The sequence below is a fragment of the Telopea speciosissima genome, chromosome 8 (genome assembly GCF_018873765.1).
Source record: "Telopea speciosissima isolate NSW1024214 ecotype Mountain lineage chromosome 8, Tspe_v1, whole genome shotgun sequence".
NCBI classification, from domain to species: domain Eukaryota; kingdom Viridiplantae; phylum Streptophyta; class Magnoliopsida; order Proteales; family Proteaceae; genus Telopea; species Telopea speciosissima.
The window spans coordinates 58,273,571-58,295,959 of record NC_057923.1 but is presented as its reverse complement, the minus strand read 5'-3'; the positions used below and the strand labels follow the sequence as shown (position 1 = coordinate 58,295,959).

The 22,389-nt window shown below is 39.3% G+C and overlaps 1 protein-coding gene across 1 annotated transcript in view; it reads left to right on the top strand.

Annotated features, from left to right (window-relative positions):
- Window positions 1-241: 241 nt before the first annotated feature.
- The window catches only part of LOC122670619 (endoplasmic reticulum-Golgi intermediate compartment protein 3-like), a 28,592-nt gene continuing 6,444 nt past the window's right edge, over window positions 242-22,389 (top strand). Inside the window, exons 1-6 of the mRNA XM_043867560.1 lie at window positions 242-380; window positions 5,260-5,333; window positions 11,627-11,710; window positions 11,814-11,894; window positions 13,834-13,914; window positions 17,131-17,223. Coding sequence (XP_043723495.1) covers window positions 242-380; window positions 5,260-5,333; window positions 11,627-11,710; window positions 11,814-11,894; window positions 13,834-13,914; window positions 17,131-17,223 — 552 coding nt within the window. The remainder of the gene's footprint in view (window positions 381-5,259; window positions 5,334-11,626; window positions 11,711-11,813; window positions 11,895-13,833; window positions 13,915-17,130; window positions 17,224-22,389) is intronic.

The following is a 22,389-nucleotide window of genomic DNA, read 5'->3' as shown; positions in this document are numbered from 1 at the left end:
TCTTAGTTGCCCATGTGCCTCTCGTTGGCGTCAAACTTACCGTATCGCTCCTCTTTCGGTGTTTGTACTAATTTGGGTCAAACCAGGGTAACCAGCGGAGACCAAGAGAACCTCTGTCCGTAACCCTGCGGAAGAAACGGAAAGCTGTTAAATTCAGCTTCTCTGTAAGTATACAGAGAAGCTTTGGAATTTTCATCTTATCGAGAAAGCTAAGTCCTCCACATTGATCTAAGCGGAAGAGATGGAGATTCTAAACAAGCTCCGAAATCTCGACGCTTATCCAAAGGTCAATGAGGATTTCTACGCTAGAACCCTTTCTGGAGGAGTCATCACGCTGGTTTCTGCCTTTTTTATGCTTCTTCTCTTCATATCAGAGCTTAGTAAGCTTTCTGTCTATCCTCCTTTTGCAACATATACTTGTTCTGTTACCGTTTTTCTTGTTGTATTTATCTTTTATTTCCAAGATTTGGGGTTTATGTGATGGCGATGCAAAAGGGCTGTAATTGAAATTCGGGCAACCATTCCACTATCCAGATAATTTCCTGTCAATGGGTTGAAGGCTTAATTTTGGGAACGGTGTGATTCTAGAATAGAATAATGTGATTTGACTGGCAGAGCAAAAAAGAACTTATCTCTGAATTACCTACATGCTCTACATAATAAAATATTACTTTTTGAATTTGGTGCTAAATGTTTGAAGTGCATATGTTTAAAAAGTTGCCCATGTGAAAATACCAATCCCAAATCTATGACAATATATGGGAAAAAGAGTTCCTTGCATGGGTAATGAATTGGCTCATTAGAAAATATTTCATTCTAGAACCATGAAGAAGAGGATAGGAGAACCTTAAGCTTAGAATCCTATGAGGAAGCTACAGCGTGCACTTAATTTTAATTAGCAATAGCAGCTTTTAGACCTAGCCCAATTTACACCTAATAGTGCCATATGTCGTGCTAATTGCTAAATCAGTTGTCACAATGGAGCAACTGCCAATATCAGCATGCACCATCATTGTTATAGATGTAGCCTGGATAGGTTTGTTATTACTTATCGAATCCAAGTTTCTAAAAGTGTATGATTGACATATAAGGAGTTACGAGGATCAACGGAATTGAAACATTGATAGAATACAAGGTGATAGAAAACAACTTGGGACAAATGGATTAGCTGTACCTATTCAAACATGCCTTTTTGCATTGAGCTGATTAGCTGCACTCTAATATGCCTGATATGGAGCAAGAATGCCAAATTTTACTTTACTTCAGGGTCCATAGCACATTCAGTTTGTGTATGTATGGGGTGTTTGGCAGGTTTGGGATAGGGGGAGGTGTCAAACCTCCTCATACCAAATGGTTGAATAACATTTTCCTCATTCTGCATGCATCATATGCTATGTTACATGGACTGGTTGCCCTCAGATATATGTGGACATGGATTCCACAATGAACATGCCATTCATCCCTCTAGTCTTGTAAAATTTGTTGTTCTTAGTAGGAGATGTTATTTGTTGTTCAAAAAATAAAAATTGAAAAATGTGGCAAGGTGTCAAGTCTTGATATGTATTGAGATTGGCCAAATAGATACAACACAAAACCATACATAATAAAGGAAATTAGGTACAGAACTGTGTCAAATTGATATGGTTCGCTATGGACCAACATGGTTATGATTTGTATCATAGTTGTCACGTTTTCACGGCTTCTAGGCGACCCAAGGCTTTGGTGGGGGCTTGAAGCAAGGCGAAACCAACAAGGAGACCAAGGCGCCTGGACGCCTAGGCGGCGTCTTGACAACTATGATTTGCATAAATTAGGATTAGTTTTTTTTTTCCCCTCTTCGAATGATTTCAAACTGAAAAAATTGCATAATTAGGTAGATTTGGATCATCTTGAGCGATTTGTGATCTATGTGTAATTATGTTTGTTTATAAGTACTGATTAATGATAATTAAATGCTACTTTAGGTTTGTTTAATATGTTATTATAGAGTAGTATAGGCAATATGTGTATACGTAGGTATGTTACTTAATACTAAGTAGTATGTTTAATATGTTTATATTACATATTGCTTGCTTAGTTTGGACCTTTGGGGGTTACTTAAGGCTAGTATAATAATACACAAATCTAATTTTCTTTTTCAAATCTTCTTGCTTAATCGCTTCTTAGTATTTATTAGTAGGTTTGATATTGCACTTGCCGATGAAGATTGAAACACATAGATGCTGCAAGGACAAAGATAACTTGATGTGTGTTAGATAACATTATTTATTACTTATTTATGATGCACAATGTTCAAAAACACTAGTTTTGCATGTATCATAAGTATTTCCATGCGTATCAAAACGTATCTTAAGTGTATTTAGTGTTCCTGCGATAGGTCTCTTAAAACCAGCTTTATGATAAGCTGCTCAATGCCGATACTTGACACCTTGAAATCTGGACAATAGCCCTGTTGTAGCAGTTGAAGATGAAAGGGAAGAAGAAGAGAGGCTAACAGTCTTCTTGCAGCAGCAGAAGAAGAAACCGGAGGGGGGGGTGGAGCATACCTGTTTTGTAACTATCCTCCATGCTTTTTGTTCTATTCGTGGAATTGGGGTGTTCATTGACTTTCATATATGTGTGATGATAGAATAGACCTACGATCCATTGCCAGAGCTATGGATCCCGAGTAGAAACTGCTTTTGTGGAATCTTTGGAGATAGGAACTCTGGTAAAATAGTTTATCTGTGGGCCTGGATTGAGGAAGTTACCCCTTTGTCCTTGCCTACGATCTTCCCTCAAGTCTATTGATTAATGCATAAGGATCTTCTGAATCACTCAACCCTATATCACCTGTATTGGGCTTCATTTTGACTATATGGAGCACTGATGTGGCCAATCCCAATCATTGAATGTATGGAGAAATCTCTGACTTGGCCACATGTCAAATTTTAGGGCTGCAATCTGTCGTATGGTCCACCTTCTGTTGTATTTCTTTTCTTTGTATTTCCAATGGTCTAAAATTGGTCCATGAGGCATAGAAAACTCCATTTGGAATAAACTTGACACCTGAGTTGGACTGGCTTGTGGGAAAAATTTATGCCCCTTCTAACCTACCAAGTGTCATTTATAGAGGCTTGATGCAGGGTTAGGGTGATACAGAGGTTGTTATGTGCCTAATGAGGTTCGATCTAGTGTATGGGTGTTAGATTGGGCCAGCCTAGTATGGGATAGGTTAAAGGGTTTGATTTAACGCGTTCCATCAGCTTTGGAGCTTTTGGCGTATTGGTCAAGTACCTAACATTTCGTATCAGAGCTGGGCACCACGTCACAGGTTCAAGTCACAAAAAGGGCTACCTAGTAGAGGGCTACCCGGAGTAGAGTGAAAGCTGTCAAAAAAGGGCTACTTGCTACCTAGCAGAAACCTTGGGGCAGAGTGGAGCTGCTTGGAAAAGACTACCTATAGCCAGAGTGAGAGCCGCCAAGGACGACGGCTGCGGAAGCGTGGTGGTCTGTTATGTGCTTGATGGGGTTCAATCTAGTGTATGAGTGTTAGATTGGGCTTGATGTAGATCAAAGCATGAAAAAGAGGAACCAAAATAGAATTCAGCATAGTATGGGATAGGTTAAAGGGCTTGATTTAGCGCGTTCTATCAGCTTTGGAGCTTTTGGCGTATTATTCAAGTACCTAAAGAGGTTCTGAAGCATTAATTGATGGAGGATGTGCTGTGCATTAAGAGATTGGTCTGTAGGAGTCTAGTATGGGATAGGTTAAAGGGCTTGTTTAAAGATACGTGTGAGTTGGGATCAATTTGATCTATTAATCTATTATTTGATCAGTTAATCCACTTTGTTTTATAGCTCTTTTCTTCTTGGGTCAAGCAATCCTTTGTTTGGATTGTCTGTATTTGGGTTCATGAATGTTCTTTGAACCTCTGATCTTGGTAGCAGGCAGCCTTTATTTTAATCAACTCAGTCCATCTGATTACTTCTCCTATTATTGTACCTTGATGTTCTTGTTCTTTAATTAAAGGACTTGAGTTTATTTAAAGAAACATTACCCTGTTCAGCTGCAACCCTTAATTTATTGAAAGAAAAAAAAAAATTTCTGTGCTGCCCTCTATATTTTTCCCTTCTACCCTCATCTAAAATTTCATCATGAGCTCTTAGTTTATTCGATGAAAATAATTTTCTCTGATGTCATCAAGAACTCTTTGTTTAGTTGAAAGTAATTTTCTCTGTACCGTCCTTTAGATTCCCCCCTTCTAAGATTTGTCTCAAATTTCGTCAAAAACCAAGCCTTCAAACCCCAGTTCTGTTCATCCCATCCTTCATTTTAGCTTGTCCTGATTGCCCTGGGTTGCAAGCTTCAAATGATAATTCATTTGATTACAGAAGGGCATCTGTAAGGTAAAACGTTTTGTTTGCACTTTTGTTATTTGATCAAGTCGTGACTTCAGATATTTGAAAGGAATAGGTATTCTAATGCAGTATTCTCTTAGAAAAAGAGGGGGAAAAAAATCACTTCTTGCAGTTTAGGCTGATTTGTCCAGATTTGAACCTTTATGGTTTTATCTGGTTTATTATTGAAGTTTATTGTTCACGTGAACAGTAACACATGACCACCTCTTGTGTGTGGAATATCTGGATTCCTTAAAACCAGCACTCATGGACCCAGGTGAAAGAAGTTTGTAGTTTGCGGTTACTGGAGTTCCTGAAAATCAGGAACCTTATCACCAAACCATAACTTGCGTTTGGAGAATTCTGGTGGGGCCAGTTTGAAGACTTTTTAAGGCTTGTGGCTACAATATTCCTGAATTTCATGAAGTAGATCTTCAGCCAACCACGGGGATCTTATTAGGGTGTTATTTTATTCTTTTATTTCTTAGTAATGTAGTAAGGATTGGATTCAATCATATGAAGTTCTTTTCCTGCGTAGAGTCTTTGTTTTCTTATTTCCAACATTTTTTTTATTAGATTCGGAAATTCTCTATTGAGCAGTTGATCATAGTTGAATTCACACTTGTACACTTGCATTTACTTAACCGACATTTACTAGTTACTGTTAAACATAATTAATGGGGTTTGAAATGGACAAATATTCCTTACAGTTTTAGCTCTATTCTTCTAATTTCCTTATACTAGGGCATTTCTTGATTTTTTTTCTGACTTCACAGTTCATTGTATTTTGTGTTACTTGGTTGTTTGTAAGCAGCTGGTTGAATTAGTTGGTCAAAAGTTTGTGCTGCATTTGTGATGTCGATTTCTTTTGCTGTGCAGGAATCTATCTTCACACTGTTACAGAGACTAAGCTGACCGTAGATACTTCAAGAGGAGAAACTCTTCGTGTTAATGTTAGTCAACATTCTTCTATTTCGTAAATTCCATCCGACCAATTTGTTGCCTAGATTCACTATTTGCTCCTTATTTCATTTCTACAACTGGTGGCTTGCTGATAATATGTATCTTTTGGAATTCTAAGGTTTTGGTAAGCTTCACTAAATCAAGGAATTTTTGGTGGTGACTTTGATGCCATATTGTATTATCCTACGTTAAAGCTTCAGCCTTTGGGTTGGACACTCTAATATGGTATCAGAGCCACCACCAATGATACCTTCATAACACATCCACATGTATGGCTCACTTATGAGGGAGTTCGAGTATCATGTGTACGACCATTATGGGGGGCTACATGTGAGGGGAGTGTTAGGGAATAATCTCACTCCGACCAAGTCTGGGACCTTACTTTTGGGTTGGATACTAATCATGTTTTTGTCCATGGATTATCAACATCATCCCATTTTTTAAGCAAATATACTTCTTTGAGAGTTTACAATTCTGATGATGCATTGAGCTTTCTTAAGGAGGACTTAATAAAGTTTTTGGGGTTACTGGCCGCAGTTATAATATGGACTTGTTTGCTTGTTGATTTGTCAAGAAAGTAACTCATGTGTATAAACTATTTGTATATTGTGATAAAAAAAATGACTACTGGGATCTCCTTATGTTGTGTTAGACTGCCTCCCTAAAAAGGATCATTAAGGTAAGTGAGGCTTATTCCCTAAACCTTGCCCTCGTATGATGCTCATAACCAGCACATAATTGGTGGAGAACCTAGATGGATTATCCTGACTATAGTGGTAGAGAACCTGTTACATGGGCAGAGATGAAAGAAGATTTGAGTAAGAAATATTTCCCACGAACGTTTAGAGCTCTTCAACAAGGTAACTTAAATTTCCATCGACAACATCACCACCAAAAGGCCTTCAAATCTGAAGACAACTTGAAGCCTCCATCAATGAGGTTCCGTTTGCAAGTTGAAGAGTGTGGGAAATCTAACTTCACCAGTATTAAAACAGCGGCTGAATACAAATTTCCATTACCAAAGGAATTTGAGAGAGCACAAGTTACAGATAAAGCTGAAGTGGCAGTGAATTGTGATGAAAAGAAAAAGACAGCCCCTATAGCTTCAAAGATGGAAAGTCGACAAGTAGAAGACCCTACTGAAGTGGTCAATGTCGAAGAAACCAAAGTAGAAAAAGATGAAACAGCAGAAGATGAAGAGGTGGTTGAGAGCACTCCACAAGAAATTATTGGCATTCAAGATGCTGTTTTTGAAGAGGTGGAGCTTGTGTCTCAAGTATTAGATGCAAATGTTGCTAACACTGAAGACTCTATGGACAGGACATTCATAGTTGCTGCTGATTCAAAAAATGAACACATAGAGTTTGTTATGCCACCATGGTTCTTCGAAAAGAAAGCTCCACGCCTTGGAGATTTTATCCCCAATGTTCCTGCTTCATCGGAATTCTGTTTGGGGATGGTCAAAGCTGCTGATCACATGTTGATTCCCCCTCATTACTACAAAATTCGAGGACGAATTTTTTCAAGTTGGGGAGAGTTGATGCAGATTCATCACCAAATAGGGCTTGTTTCATTGGGAATAAGTCTAGGGTTGAGTTACATACATGTTGGGCCTTTGATCCCATGGGTTTCTAATGTAATAGGCCACTTTTATGGGCCTAAAATATGGGTATATAGGTTGCATACGGGATTAGCCCAATACTTAGTTTATTTTTATGTTTTTTAATTGAACCGGTTCAAATTGATTGCATCCAATTGGTTCAATTTAAGTGATCATGTGACTTGGTTAAGTGGTCATGTGATGTAAGTTGGGCTGGATTAGGACTCTATAAGTCCAGCCATGTTTTGAGTCTATTTCTTTTAGTATTTTAGTTTCCTAGTTGGTTTAAGTTACCTAATAGGTTAGGGATAAGGTTAGGCCATTCCTTTTTAGTGTCTAAGTCTATTTTTGAGTCTTCTATATAAGTTTGTAAGGGAGGCCAGCATTACATAGGAACTTGATTAATAAAAATTAGCTTTATGCTTGCTGCCTTTGTTGCTGCCTTTGCTCCATCGTGAGTGTGCCTTGTGAGTAATATCAAGGTTGAAGGGATTGGTGGACTCCGATCGACTCCTTGCATCTTGTAGATCGGGAGGTCTTTCTTCTTATTCAATCGAGCTTCTTCAAGCTGCTGCTGCTGCTGCTGCTGCCTTTGAAGGAGATCAAACTAGTAAGTAATCTTAGTTTTTTACATATATCCTTCCCCTCTTCATCCTCTAACCTAATCCACACCCCCTCCATCCATCAAATCCTAATTTCCATTAAACCTGCAACTCCTACCTCAACTAGGACTCCCTCATAACTACAGATCTGGCCATCAATTTCGAACCATACTTCCAGCCTATATTCTCCACACCTCTCCCTACACTCGACCTTAAACACAGCCCTTAGTCTCCACTACAACCCCTCCATTTCCCCACTCCATTAAACCTAAAATCTGCAACTCAATTCTGTCAAGAATTGTAGAATTTTAAAACCTTCCCAAATCCTATTATTTTAATACCATATTGACCCCCTAGACCTGCCCATTAATACCCTATAAACCCCTTTCCCAATATCCAACCCAAACCCTAGGAATTGACCTAAATCCTAGTGCTGCCCATTCGAACCAGCAGCCCCTTTTGTTGTTTGATCTTGTTGTTTGGCTCCTAGTAGGCCTCCTACCTATCTAGGACTACATTACCTATCCTCAGTTGTAAACTTTTTATGTGTGATTTCTTACCCTAAGGCTTTTTTTTTTCCGAGAGTTTATTAGGGTCCCATAAAATTTTGGAAAAGGAAATTGTGGGTGCTCTGGATCCTGGTGAAGCCGTGAGGGACATAAACAGCAAGAAAAAGTGATGCGAATGTAAAATAAGAATTTGAATTTAAAAATAAAAAACTCTCTTGTCCTATTGGTCTTGAGAAACAAAAACATCCTATAGCGACTGACAAACCCCGACGGATCTAGCCTCTCCAAAGCCCCTCAAACCAAAATTCCAATTCAATCCTTTTGGCTCTAAGACCATGCATTGACTGACTCTCCTATTTGCAACATTAGATAATGAGTAAAGCCTAGGAAATAAATCTCTTATTGATGGTTCCCCCATGCCAAAGGTCTTCTAGAACCCAATTCTTTTCCTATTTCCATCATCTTCATATCTTATCTATTCTATCATCAAAGGGAGCACTGTCATAATGCTCTTCTATGGAGATCTCTAGATTGCCCCTTCTGCATCGTTGCAATCGTATCCATTGCTAGAAATATTATAAATGGATGTTATCACTTCATGCCATAATGACTCATGCTGTACTGAAACCTCCAAATTCTTTTCCAACAATGTTAGATTCTTAATTTCCACATTACCAATTCCCAACCCCGCTTCCATCATAGGCATGGTTATTGTGTCCCGCCTGCCGTTGATCTCTTCTCACCCAGCTCCTAGAAACTCCTTTATGCTTCTCCCAATCAAAAAGGAAGAAAAGAAAAATGACGATCATGGTGAAAGTAAATAGTATCAAAAAGGAATAGTGCCCTGTACAAGGGTGAAGTGATCTGGAGAATCCGATTGAATTGAATCAACTCGATAACTGGGGTATATTCATATTTCATCCAACTTCAAAGTTCGGACAGATCTATCATGGATTTGATTATCATTGAACTGAATCAAAGCTACATGCCTACATATTTTCACTTCTACCTTAATCAAGTTGGTTTGCAGTGGATTCAGATCTTATCCATTGGTAGATATGGATCATATGGCTTTTTGGAGTGATTGAGAAATCAGTAATATGGAGAGCAAAAGGGAACTGCAACCATTCTGTCTCTAGCATGGTTCTAAGTAACGGTATCATAATGGCGTATTGATCGATACATATCAGTATCACCAAAGCCCGATACCAATACGATATCGGTACAGATTGGGTGGATAGGCCAAAAGTGGCTCAGGCCAGCCAAAACCACCCGATACCACACGATCTGTACTGGTATCGACCGAGATAGATTCGGACACCAATGTTCAAGGTTTCACCGGAATTTTATAAAATTTGTTTTGCAAGATTTCAAAATGAAACTCCATGCGATAGGTAAAAAGTGCAAGGCTTCGGACAAAATTGTGCTGTTTCGGTGAAATTTCGAAGATATTTGTGGTTTCGGTCAAAATGGTACAACCCTTTTATATAAATGTATAGTTTCCTTTGTTTCTCTTGTTTCGACTATAAGGTTTGTGGAAACTTGGTTTTTTGTGATTTTTGGCCAAATCACTCCCATACAAGTGTGGAAATGGTGGCTATGGGCGGTATAGCAGTATAGCTCTTCTTTATCAATACCCTATGAGTTTGAGGATCAGTCACACGGTGGGTTGTCATTTGTGGACAACATCTTCTCATTCCCGGCTCCTCAATCATACATGCTGATGCCGGATCCACATCCACGATCCAGTTGCGGTGGCTCTCAATCGAGTTCTTCACGGTTCGGAAATCTATACCCTAGGTTAAGAGACTTCCAGCATGTTGACGATGTCATTTATTGGGCTGCTGTGGAAGACTTCGAGTGTTTCTTCTGGTATACTATGACATGGCCAGCATTTGTGATACTGTTGGAGGAGAACTTGCTTGCGCAGCATCAACAACATTCTGCTAGTGTTTTGATCCTGCCCGGAACTTGATGTGGTACTAAGAATCTAGGATGGGCAGTGGGATGACTTGCTTTATTCTTTACTCCCATATCTTTGGCTCTTTGTAATGAACCATGTATAGCATTTGATAATTATGAAATGGTTTATAATTTTATGTTTGTTCATTCCCAATGTAGTGGCGGGAGCCTCATGCACCAGGTACGCCTTTTAAAAAAAAAAAAATTGAATTATGTATGTTCTAGTACTAAATTTTGTGTGGAATAGGGCATATTAGAGAATGTATACAGCAGTGTACAACGTATATTACCAACCTAGGGTCCGAAGTCAAACTACCATTTTCTGTGTGTGTGTGTGTTTATAATCTAATGTTTCCACTATGTTTAGAGGGCCTAAAATAGGGCTTCCTAGAAGTTTCGGGACCTAATTAGGCTATTTGGGCCTTGAAACCATCCTCTGAAACCGGGACCAAACTTTCATAGTTTCGTGAAAAAACTTGGTTTCGAGCCTGGCCAAAACCAGACTCGCAACTGAAACTTGGAACATTGACGGACACCGATACCGATACTTATATTTATGGTCTCTAGTGGACGTTTTGTGATCGAATTGCTTTCACCTTGTACACCTACAAGACAAAAGGGTGGAACATTGCAAAAAAGAAAGGGGGAGGGGTGATCATGTTTCCAACAGCAAGAGGAGATCTAGAGAATCAGAGCTACAATACCTACTAGAACTGCAGTGAGTATCTTGCTTTGTGATCACTGGCTTCTCCTTACTTAGAAATGGATAGATTTCTCAAAGGTAACTCCTCTTTACCTCTTCCCCTCTTAAATGTGCCTTTGGAAGCTCTAGTGTTATAACATTTAGATTTCTGTCTTTACTCTGTCCAAAGAATAAAATTACCGATCTCACTGATAGTTCTCTATCTTATTAATGTCATGGTTAAGCAGACTACAGGCCTCCTTAATTTTATGTTTCCTAAGATCTTACTAGGGTTGGAGGTGATTGATTGGAAAAGAGTTTGGATTTTTTGCCTAATGTTAGTCAAGCATGGACCATGTAGGTGGAGGGGGCTACTTCGTGGGAAGTGGGCTCTGTTCTCTAGAGGATTTTTTGTTATTATCTTGTTCCTGTCACCCGCCCCCCCCCCCCCCCCACTACCAAAAAAAAAACAAAAAAGTTAGGAACCTCCCAGCCTCTCTGTTATTTTCATCATCCTCACTTTTCTCTGGCCTGCTTTTGGGCAATGTTCTCCCTTTTTTGTTTTTTTTTTTTCCTTTCTGTTATTAAGTTGGTTTGTTTTGAGGGGTTGTTATAACCACCATTCTGTCATAGAGGTTTATCTTGGCTTCTTTATGACCATTTGTTGGGGTCACATCCACAAGTTCTATAACCTTTTGGTAGTAATTGATATCCTGACATTGTTTGCTTCTCTAAATGTTCACTGACTAAATGGTAGTTGAGGCCTTCTCTTCCCTGTTAACTTATTTTGGATAATTATTTTGTTGGATACACATGTATTTTCTGAATCTTCTTCAAAATGTCATTTTATTCAATGCTAATAAGTGTTTCTTGTGGTTCCCTATTGAAAGACTTATGCTTGGGTAGTTTATTTTCTGTGCTCCTGCAGTTTGATGTGACTTTTCCGGCCCTTGCATGTACCCTTCTCAGTGTTGATGCCATGGATATCAGTGGGGAGCAGCATTATGATATAGTATGTTAATCTGGCTCTTTTGTGTCATGTCTTGTCTTTTGCTTTTGGTGTCACTGTTTGCTTCCATTCCAAGAATATATCTGTATGTAACGTGTTATTGCAGAGACATGATATCATCAAAAAGAGAATTGACCATGTTGGTAATGTGATCGAGTCAAGGCCAGATGGCATCGGTGCACCGAAGGTCTGTACCTCTTCTTGGTTTTAATATTAATGTTAAAGTTAATTTATAAGTAGGCCGATTCTGTTTGTGGGTAGGTGGGTAACACCTTTTTTGTGTAATTGCAAGTTTGCTTTTGTTCATCTATAATTGTATTGCAGTGCTCTTTTTTGGTAATACACAGTATTTAATTATAACCATGGTTTGAATAAAATCATAGAAATAAGAAAAACTAAAGAAAAAAAGGGGTGGAGGAAAACAGAATGGAGATGATCGTGGTTGAATGTTTTGCTGTGACTCAAATGAGCACCTACATAATGTGCCCAATAGACATGCCAATTCTTCCCTCAAGCTGATGCGGAGATGCGTCACTTAAGGCTCTAGTCAAAATGTTTACAACTTGCTACAGTAGTTACATACGGTGTACAGATCAACCCAATCTCTCTGATGAATGTCGACCCACCTCAACATGTTTATTTCTGATATGCTGAACTGATTTAAATGCTTAGTGCTTTCTTATTTTATTAATATAGCCTTATTGAAGTGTGAACTGAACATTTGAACCCCTGTAGCAAGGCAAGCACCTATGATATGTTGAATACTACATAATCTATGTGCGATAGGTTGGAATTCTGCTTTCACACTTGACCTTGCAACTACCGACTGCTTCTTGTTTCTCCAAGTAACTAATAAGTACAATAAACACAAATAGATCTCCTGTTACAAACCAGCTTAACTTGCATCTGTCTAGGTTCACATTATCATGTTATGTTTCCTTGGGAATAGAAGATCTCTCCCAGGACATCCCTTGAGGTATCTTAATATTCTTGCCCCTTGATTAAGCTTCAGATGTACAGTTCATGGAGCTTGCGTAAATTGGCTGAGAATACTAACTGCAGATACAATATAGGGTCCAATAAGAGAAACGTGCATCAACTTCTCAATCAATCTTTGATTTCTATTACATCCACCCAGTACTCTCCATCATTATAACTAAGAATATGATTCAAACTCAGTTGTATGAGCTTGTTTCAAACCTAATATTCCAGCTTCATTTAATAAATCCAATACAATTTCTCTTTGTGAAACAATACCTTCCTTTGATGTTGTGATTTAGATCCCAAGTACTTTAATAAGCTCCAATCTTAAATGTCAAATTCTTTACCAAGATATCCGTTTGATTTTTTAAAATTTTCTAAACTGGTTCCTTTGAGTACAACCTTTTTAATATTAATAAGAGTAAGAGGAACGGAAACCAATGGAAGATAAGTCCAATCTATCGTCAAATATGACTACTTTTAACAGATAGAGGGATTGAGGGAGCTTCTCCATTTGAAAAGAAGCAGACCAAAGTTCCATTGTCCACACCCTCCTTCGATAAAACATCTGTAACTTCATTGACTTCTAGGTAGACATGTTGAGTAGTAACATTCAAAGAGAGAAGTAGTTCTTGAATTTCCCTCCACAAGTACTTCTAACACAGCTTGTACGGTCCTCACTGAGCAACAAGTGATGTACATTGGCATAGTCAACTTCTATCTCAGTTCCTTTCTTACAATGTAAGCCTTCCAGAAGAGCCCTCCAGTTTGATCATATTATTTGTGCCTGCACAAAAATGCTGAGAATAACGAAGCTCCAAATCAGCATTTGCAATATGAACCACCTTGCCTCCACAATGATTCTGTAGATTCCCAGAGTGAGAACCATCCGTATTAAGTTTCCAGTTACCTTCTTGTGTACTCGGCCATCTCACAAATCATATAGGATTGGAGACGGGGTTGAGTCAAGAAACACCAAGACAAGATAAAACTTGAAGTTCATACTTATTTAGTTGACATGTTTATCCTAATGGATTTCCTTCGGTACAATCTTGCAAAATTTCCATGATGTTTCATGTTTTGGACAGAAAGCATGTTTTTCATTGAATATTTTACCTCTTAAATCCTCTTTTTGTTGTTTCCAGATTGAAAGACCTTTACAAAGGCATGGTGGAAGGCTTGATCACAATGAGACTTACTGTGGTTCTTGTTTTGGAGCAGAAGCGGTAAAATCTCTCTTATACTTATCTTTAATCAAATACACCTTTTCTTAGTGTCAGGGAAATTTTGTACATTCGATTATCCATGATCTAAATATTTCTATTAGCCCAGGGGTCTATCTTTAGATAATAAACTGTGTTTATGATTCGCATTAACATTTCTTTTTATTCTGCAATTGCTGAACAATGGCTAAACTTTACTTGGATTGGGTAGGACAAGTGAAAGTCAGCTCTAGATTGCATGATATTCTACCATATCATTAATCTGTAGTGGTGATTTCATATTGATGGTGAAAAGCATGTGTGACTTTAAAAAGATGGGTCCAATACATGTTATTGTGGCAGAATTGTCAATTCAACAGATGGACTGTTCATCCCTCGTTTGTGGTGTTAACCATCTCTTTCCTCATAAGAGTGGTGAATCCCTTTATCTAAACCTAACTGTCCTAAGTTGTCTCTCTCATCCAACTCACTGCAACTTAGCTATTCTTTTTGGAGCAAGAATCATTACAATCTAGCTGATAAAGGGAAGCTTTGAATCACTTTGCATGGAGATTCACCTTCACAAGTGGAGATTCAGGTTTTGAATCAGTGTAGCAGCAAAGAGTATGTGTGTGTGAACTCACAGGGCACCTGTTGCACAGTTTCAATCACATTCCAGCTTAACTATGAGCTTCAGTGTCTGGTTTTTACACACTACCGCTGTGGACAGCAAGACACTTGCTATTTCATACAATTCTGGCAATGGAGAACCCCTGCCTTCTCTCTTCGGATGATTGCCTTCCACAGACCTCACAACGACCTGCCCTCCCATTCAGCTCCACGTACCATTGTCTTCAAGCTTCCATCACCCACTGCAAAAACTAATTCTTTATCCCAGTCGAACAAGGGAAGAAGACGACCTAAGCAAGCTGGGTGTTCCAAAGGAAGAGAATGACTGCAGGTTCCCACATGCTTTCCCGAAGGTGTGTTAAATTCTACTCTTTTGACCTTGAGATTGGGACAAAGACCCTGTTGGTTGGGATTTGAAATGCGAGACTAAAATTTCATCTATGCTCCTTGTCCTTATTAGGCTGTCCATATAAGACAAGGATCAGTGGAAATGAGGTACAATTTCATTTGACACCTACAGAGGTGTCATTAAGACTCCGCCTTTATCCTTTTTACTGTTTGGTGTTGCAGTCCAAAACCCTAGGCTTTGATGGCGGTCAAACATTTTTTCCTTGGACCCTAAGCTGCCCTTACATCAATTTGTATCGGAGTAAAACTCAATCATACAAACTCCAGTGTGCCCTTCACCATAGCACTCTTCGGAAATGCATCTATAAGTGAATTGGTACCTCAAAGCTATTTGACAGGTAATTTGATGGGTAGCACCATATACCTATCAATCGTGAGAGTATGGATATTCATGGTGGAAAATAGATCAGGGCCAATATGGTGAATGGTAATTGCTTCCAAAATGGAAACTATGCCAGTCAATCCTGAGAAGGATGGTGGAAGTTCATGGATGCAGATAGATCAAGGCCAAAATGTACTCCGTAGGAATTTCTATAGTCACTGAAGTAAATATTCCAAGCAACTGCCAAATAAGAAGAGGGGAAGGGTTGGGAAAGACGAGTGTCTTGAAATAAGTTAATTGAAGTTCTTGGCTATGAGAAAATAGCTTTGAGGCACTGGATTACTGCAACACTTCTTTCTGTTTTGGAAGCAGTTTATGAAATTTGCAATGGCAGTCCTCTATCAGAAGTCGAAGTTTCGAAAATGGGAATGGGAAAATATAAAGTGCAACTGCTTTGTGGTTCTTGCTTTTGTTTGAGCTTATATAAGTTGAAGGCTTTAAGCTTCTTCATGGCATGAAGTTGTAGCATTATTGTCCAAATTATGATGGAAATACCGTGCACACAGCAGAATGATTCAGCAACATTAGTACGCTGTGCTAAATTGAAAGCTCTTCATGTTGGAATGTGGAGTTTAGAAAACAGAATCATCACATCATATTGTAAAGCAGAGATGAACAAAAATGGCATGATAAGTAGTAAATTTTGTTGAGAGGGTTACCTAGTAAGTTGATGCAGGTGACACCTGAGCTGAGAGACCATGCTTTAATCACCATTCCCAACTGCTCGGGGGGGAGGGGGGTTGATTCACGGCATGAGGGAGAAGGTGGTGTGGCATTGAAAATCCTAAAGGACTCGGTCATTCCGTCCTGGCCAAATTCTGAAGCTGTTAACTATGGCCTGCTTTCTTACTGTCCCACTTGGGCAGCTCTTTTCCGAGATGAAGATATCTGAATATTCAAATCTTTCTGTATCAGCTGCCATGCATAATTGAATCCAAACCACTAAGTGGTATTGAATCAAATATCAATGCCACTCCATAGGGAGTTGTATTCAGATTCACACGTTCATTAGCTACACAAGTTCGAATGGAAAACAGAATAAGTAAATTGGTAAGCTGTGTTCATTGTGATAGAAGTATAGAACACCCCTCCCCCCCCCCCCCCCCCCAAAAAAAAAAAAAAAAATGGGGGGGGGGGGGGGGGGGAGAGTGAAGTAAACAATAAAAAGGTGACTGCTTCTCATTCTCAAAATGCTTAAAAAACATAGGTTATTTTCTATTTGGCTCCTAAAATATTGTTTGTTGGCACGGACAAAGTCAGTGAAAACCTTTCAAATGATTTCAATATTTGACCTTGGACATATAATAGTTCTGAATTGAATCTCTTAAGCCCACCTCCCAAAGGGGAGAGGGAAGAGTGGGGGGGGGGGGGGGAGGAAGGGGGAAGAGAAGATCAAAAGAAAAAAACTATTGAGAAACCCTTGTAGTTCTGTTTTTCTTAATTGTCCTACCCAATCAATGGCCGTGTAACTGCAGAAGACAAAAATTATGTTGATCTGTTGTTTATTTTCTGATTCCTAATCATACTTTGTTATGTTGTCATATGATTTACGATATTGTGGCTCTTGTGGAAGCTGTTTGGTTCAGTTCATTGGTTTACCTGTGAAAACCTAGATTGTAGGTGCAGAAAATTCTAATTACTGCCTTTGAACTGGGATTATCTCTGAACATTTTTATCTGCTGTCAGTACCATGTCCAGTAAGCATCCATATGATCATACGAAGTCATTAAGATAAAATCTTTCTTTTCTTCTTTTTTGTGGTGGTCTAATCATATTTATTTTTTTCATTTTCCCTTCTCTTTCCCTTCATCTTGTTGCAGGCTGATGATGACTGCTGTAATTCATGTGAAGAAGTTCGAGAAGCTTACCGGAAAAAAGGATGGGCACTAACAAACACTGACTTGATTGATCAGGTAAATGGAAATCTTCTGTTTGGCTCTTTTTTTTTTTTCTGTTATTTACTTTTCATTCCATTTCGTTTCTCACTTATGCTGAGTTTTATGGGAATCCTGGAGCCTCGAAATGTGGCTGCTCTATTTTGAATAATAGTTACAGTTGTTATTTGTGAAATACTATTGTTTTTTTTTTTTTTTGGATGAATACAAAATTCATTAACCAAAGCAAAGAAGGTTGGGGGGGGGGAATGCAAGCACAAGGCAAGAACAAAGCCTTGCCTAATCAAGGCAAGGACAAACAAAAAAAGGGGAACATCCCCAACAAAAGCGCACTAAAGAAAGGGAGACTTTTGAACTAATAACAACCAAACCCAGCCAATGCGAAGCAAACTATCTAGGATCCATTGGCTCACAGCAAAGTGCATGACCTCTGATATCCGAGCTTAGAGGCGCAATCCTCTCCGGGCAGGGCAAGGAATAGGCAATGTAGGGACGATTCTTAGGAAAAGGAGGGGAGCTAGGGTTGCGGCGGCAAAAAACTCGAACAGATGGGGGGGGCAATAGACTGGGGCAAAGAGTGGAGGAACCCAATGTTGGAGTTTAAGCCCAAGTGTGGGTGGGCCGGGACAGAAGGGTTAGGGCAATGGGTCGGATGGCTAGAAAGAGCTGGCCCATTAAGTCCAGATGGATCAGCCAAAGGGAATCGGGTGGTGGGCTGGGCCAGAGAAGGAATGGCCAAAGAAAGAGAAGGGACCACAGGTGCGTTTACCTCAAGGGATTGAGGGGCTAAAAATGCTTTGACTTGGATTTTGAGGAAGGGGGTAATCCCCAGGCTCATAGGGTTAGGCCTTGGAGAAAGCGATAGAGGAAGGTTGCTGGGATGAGAGACGTTATGGAGAGGGAGAGGGTTCCCAGGCTGCAGAAGGGTTTCAGACTGTTGGGGTAGGGGGAGATCATCCGCCAGAGAAGGCGATCTTATCGTATTTGCGTTGGGCAGAGTGTTGTAACAAGGATCTCTCTCACAGAGAGGAGATCAATCGAAGGCAAAGCGCAAGTAGCATCCTGGGATTCCGATGACTGCAGAGCAACTGCATCTGGGATTTTGCTAGAGGAGCTGGGAATGGAAAGGTTGCACAAGGAATCCTCTGGCATGTGTGAGCTGCTTCGAGGAATGACATCAAAATGGAGCTTTTCTGGACAAGAGCTGTGATCTGACCCATCTGCAGAGGACAGAAGCCTGAATCTGTTCAGCCCAACAGGGAAAGCCTGGAGATTCTGCAGAGAGTCCTTTGGTGCAGTGGTGGATGGAGGGGCAAATTTTTAGTTTGTAATTAGGTGTTGTATTCTTATTAGGAATGCAATTGCTGTTATGCAATACTATTGTTGACTATGCATGATAAAGGGAGAGTGGGGGAGGGAGAACTGTGGTTGCTGATTGACTGACTTCATTAGTGTTTTAAAGAGATTGAAGATTCTGATTATGTTGGATAAATGGTGAAGTTCTGTTGAGGGGCAAATTTTGGTGTCAAATCTGAAGCAACTTCAGACCAAGTTAGTGTTTGCTTCATATTTGCTGTCAAATTCCAAACGAGTATTTTGATTTCTACATGTTTTGCTGTCAAAGTGTGGACTGTGGAGAAACAATTTATTCATCTGCTGTCATAAAAAAGAGAAAAGAAAAGAACCTTTTTTTTAATTGTTGGACAGAACCTTGTGAAAGAAAGAGAGAACAGCTTTGCATAACAGAAGCTATTCAGGAGGGCATCCTGAAGCATTAAAAAGGTAGCATCTCTGTGAAATCTTTGATTAGCTGGAAAATCTTCACATCAGTCTGCCCATTTTGGATGCAAGAAAAGATATGTATATAGGTGAATGCTGACTTCAAAGTGCTCATTATTTTTGTTGAAGCCCAACGAGATGGTGATTGCTAAAATTTCCTTCAAACACAATGCTAGTAAATGTTGGGAGAATCGTGGGTTAGAAAGAGAGAAGGAGAGATAATAATAGCTTAGAATGTTATATCATCATTGATAGGTAAGCCTTGGGAAATTACAAATAGACTAAACTAGGCGATGTGGGACTAAAACCCACATAGCCGACATAAACTTAATAATATAAGAAGAATAAAACTACCACAAAAAAACCAGAATACCCCCACGGTATTCTGGAGAACATATTCCAACACTCAAGGTACTAAAACTCAAGTCTCGGTACCAACTCGGCTCTTGGAAAAACTGAGACGAGTCGAGATCTCGCCGAGTTGGTGCATTTTTTTTTTCCCAACTCGAAGCCTCAACTTTGGGTCAACCCGAGATCTGAGATCTCGCCGAGATATGTCGAGTTTTGGCAAGTTAGGTAAGGTATTTAAGTGATAGGTGGGGTAAAAAAAGGGTCGAAACCGAGATCCAAACCAAGATCCAAGATCTCGCTGAGATATTGCACTTTTGAGACTCGCAGACAGTCTCGTCTCGGCTTTTCCAAAAACTGAGAAACTCGGCGAGATCTCGATCTATGCCAACACTCCCCCTCAAGATGGATTATACAAATAAGTAAAGAAAGAAGATCCAGCTTGAACTCAAGAAAAAAAGAACTCCTAATAATGCTAACACTCCCCCTCAAGTTGGCACATACGAGGTACTAATGCCCAACTTGAACAAAATGGGAAAAAACTAAGTTGCAGCAGAATCTAGCTTGACATATGAATGCAGCTCCCAAATAAACCTTCAAGAACTTGAAAAAATAGATCTTCAAAACTTGGGTAGACTTGATCAGCAAACAGGGACTGGAATGTCTTCCAAAAAAGAGGCATCTTTCACCAATCTTCTAGTGCTGTCCAGTGATGAATCTCTGAATGATAATCTTGAAGATAAGTAACTAGGATAGCAAGCAGATGAATCAAGCAGCAGAAAATATCAAGCAGCAGAAAAAATCAACCCAACTGTAGAACCTCATATAGGCAACAACCAAATATCTTCAATACTCTTCAATACTTCAATCTCCCCCTTACGGCAAACTCAACCCAATAACGAAGGATACCCAATGGCAATGCTGGAGAAAACTCTGATCTTCTATGTTTTGCACCAAGTGTTCCTTCAAGTTCTGCTTCTAAATTGTCTGCAGGTGTACTGTACATAATCCCCCCCTCACGTGTAGTACACATGGATATAATAGAGATGATGTAAGAGATAGGGCAAAAATATATTATTCCAGAATTTTCCAAGAGGTGCTAAGGGTAATGGAAAAGGAAGAAATGGCAAATTAGAGAATACCATTATCGTCCAAAGTGGTTATGGGTATATGCCAAAGGTATGTTTTGGGAGGTGGTGAAGTGAAAAGAGCAGCGGGATAATGAACCATGGACAAAAACAATGCAACAAAGTAATCTTCAACCTTATTCAATCGATCAAACTAAGTCCAAAACACCAATCTCCAATGGTCAGATCTGAATTATTAAAAAACAGGTCTGATTTTTAGAAGGAGAAGACACTATTCTTCAAAAACTTGATCGATCTTTACACAAGGAAGAACAAGTGTGCAAAACTCCAATTTGTAAACTCCCACATGCTAAATAGAATTGATGAAGAATGGATGTAAGAAGCTTCAACAAAAAACTTGGATCAGATTTGAATTTGTGAATAATGCTAGGATCAAGCTCTCAAAGTAAGCCGAATATGAACCAGAAAAGCTTCACATAACTAAATAGGTTCGTAGTTGCAACCAATAACCTTGGAACACACTGTTGTAATCCCAAATAAGCTGATCTCTGGGGTAGTAGATTCGAGTATTCAATAATGAAAGAAATTCGATCTCCAATAGTAGGATACTTAATCCCAATAACAATAACAGGGCAGCAATAGTCCTCATAAAGGCAGCAGTAACATGTCAACCAGTCATGCTTGCAGAAGCCAATCAATAAAACCAGCAATATATGTAGTAAAGCTCAATAGAACCAGCAAATATAGATTAAATAACCCAACAGATCCATAGGTAGTTGAAGCAGCCAGCCACATAGGAACAAATAAAAAAAATAGGTTGATAATTGGAGAAATCGAGCCATAAGAATGAACCTGAATTTTTTTCAAAAAATAACTGATGAATGATGCTGAAATATGGGTTGAATACTCTTCAAAAAATCAGCAAGAGAGGACTGCCCGAACCCTTAGATCGATTATAGGCAGGGTTTTGTAAAAAACCCTGAAAGTGAAGATCGATTGTAGGGAAGGGGGCTTCAACAAAAGTGACGAAGACTTGTCAAAGGTGATGTCTTCTGGTAATAGATGCTGACCTCAACTGTGGGAATGGATCTCCAGTTCGAATAACCAATCTCCTTGGTAATTGAGACTTGATCTTCAAGTAGGAGAAACACCAAAAAGTGCAGAAAAAATAGGGCAGTACCTATCTTGTGTAAAATATCTTCTTCAAGCCATGAATAATTGAAGTAAATTTCCTCTCTTGATAGTAGAAACACCTCCAAAAAACTCCAGCAGCCGCAAGCAACCCTAACCCTAAAATCGATATGTGTCAGGGTTTTGTAAAACCCTGAAAAGGAGGATCGATTGGGGTTAGGGGTCTTCAAACACTTGGAAAGAGGCTAATGCTGAGGTCGAGTGGTCCTTGTAGCTGGAGTAATCAGCCTCCAAAATTAGCAAAAACTGAAACCTGAAAGTCAGGGTTCTTAACAGGTAACCAAATTAGTAGGTTAAGAAAATTTTCTTGTAGAAACAAATCCAGCCATCAGAAAGGGTCCAAACTTAGGTTGAGTAGGGCTTGTAGTAGTAGGGAATCACCTCCAAAAAATCAGTTGCATTTGAAAAAGGAAACCCTAAAATCAATTGGAGTCAGGGTTTTGAAAAACCCTGACAAGTTGAGATCGATTTGGGTATGGTGGCTGGAAAAGTTAATAAAAGATGGAGAGAAAGAAAAAAGGGAAGGAAGACAATGGAATAGGGTAGAAGGGTGCTGGAAAAGGGTGTACAAGAAGCTCCAACAATGGAGGATCAGTCTTCATTAGGTAGAAATCAGATCTCCAAAAAATTCTGGACAGCTTCAATATCGCAGGTATGGCTCCAGCAGATTTCGAACAGAATTTTTTTATAAAAAAAGGTAGAAAGGGAGGGGGGCAGCAACTAAATCATTGGTATGCTGTATTTACCTCATTAGTGCTGCCCCTTTACAAGGTTGAGA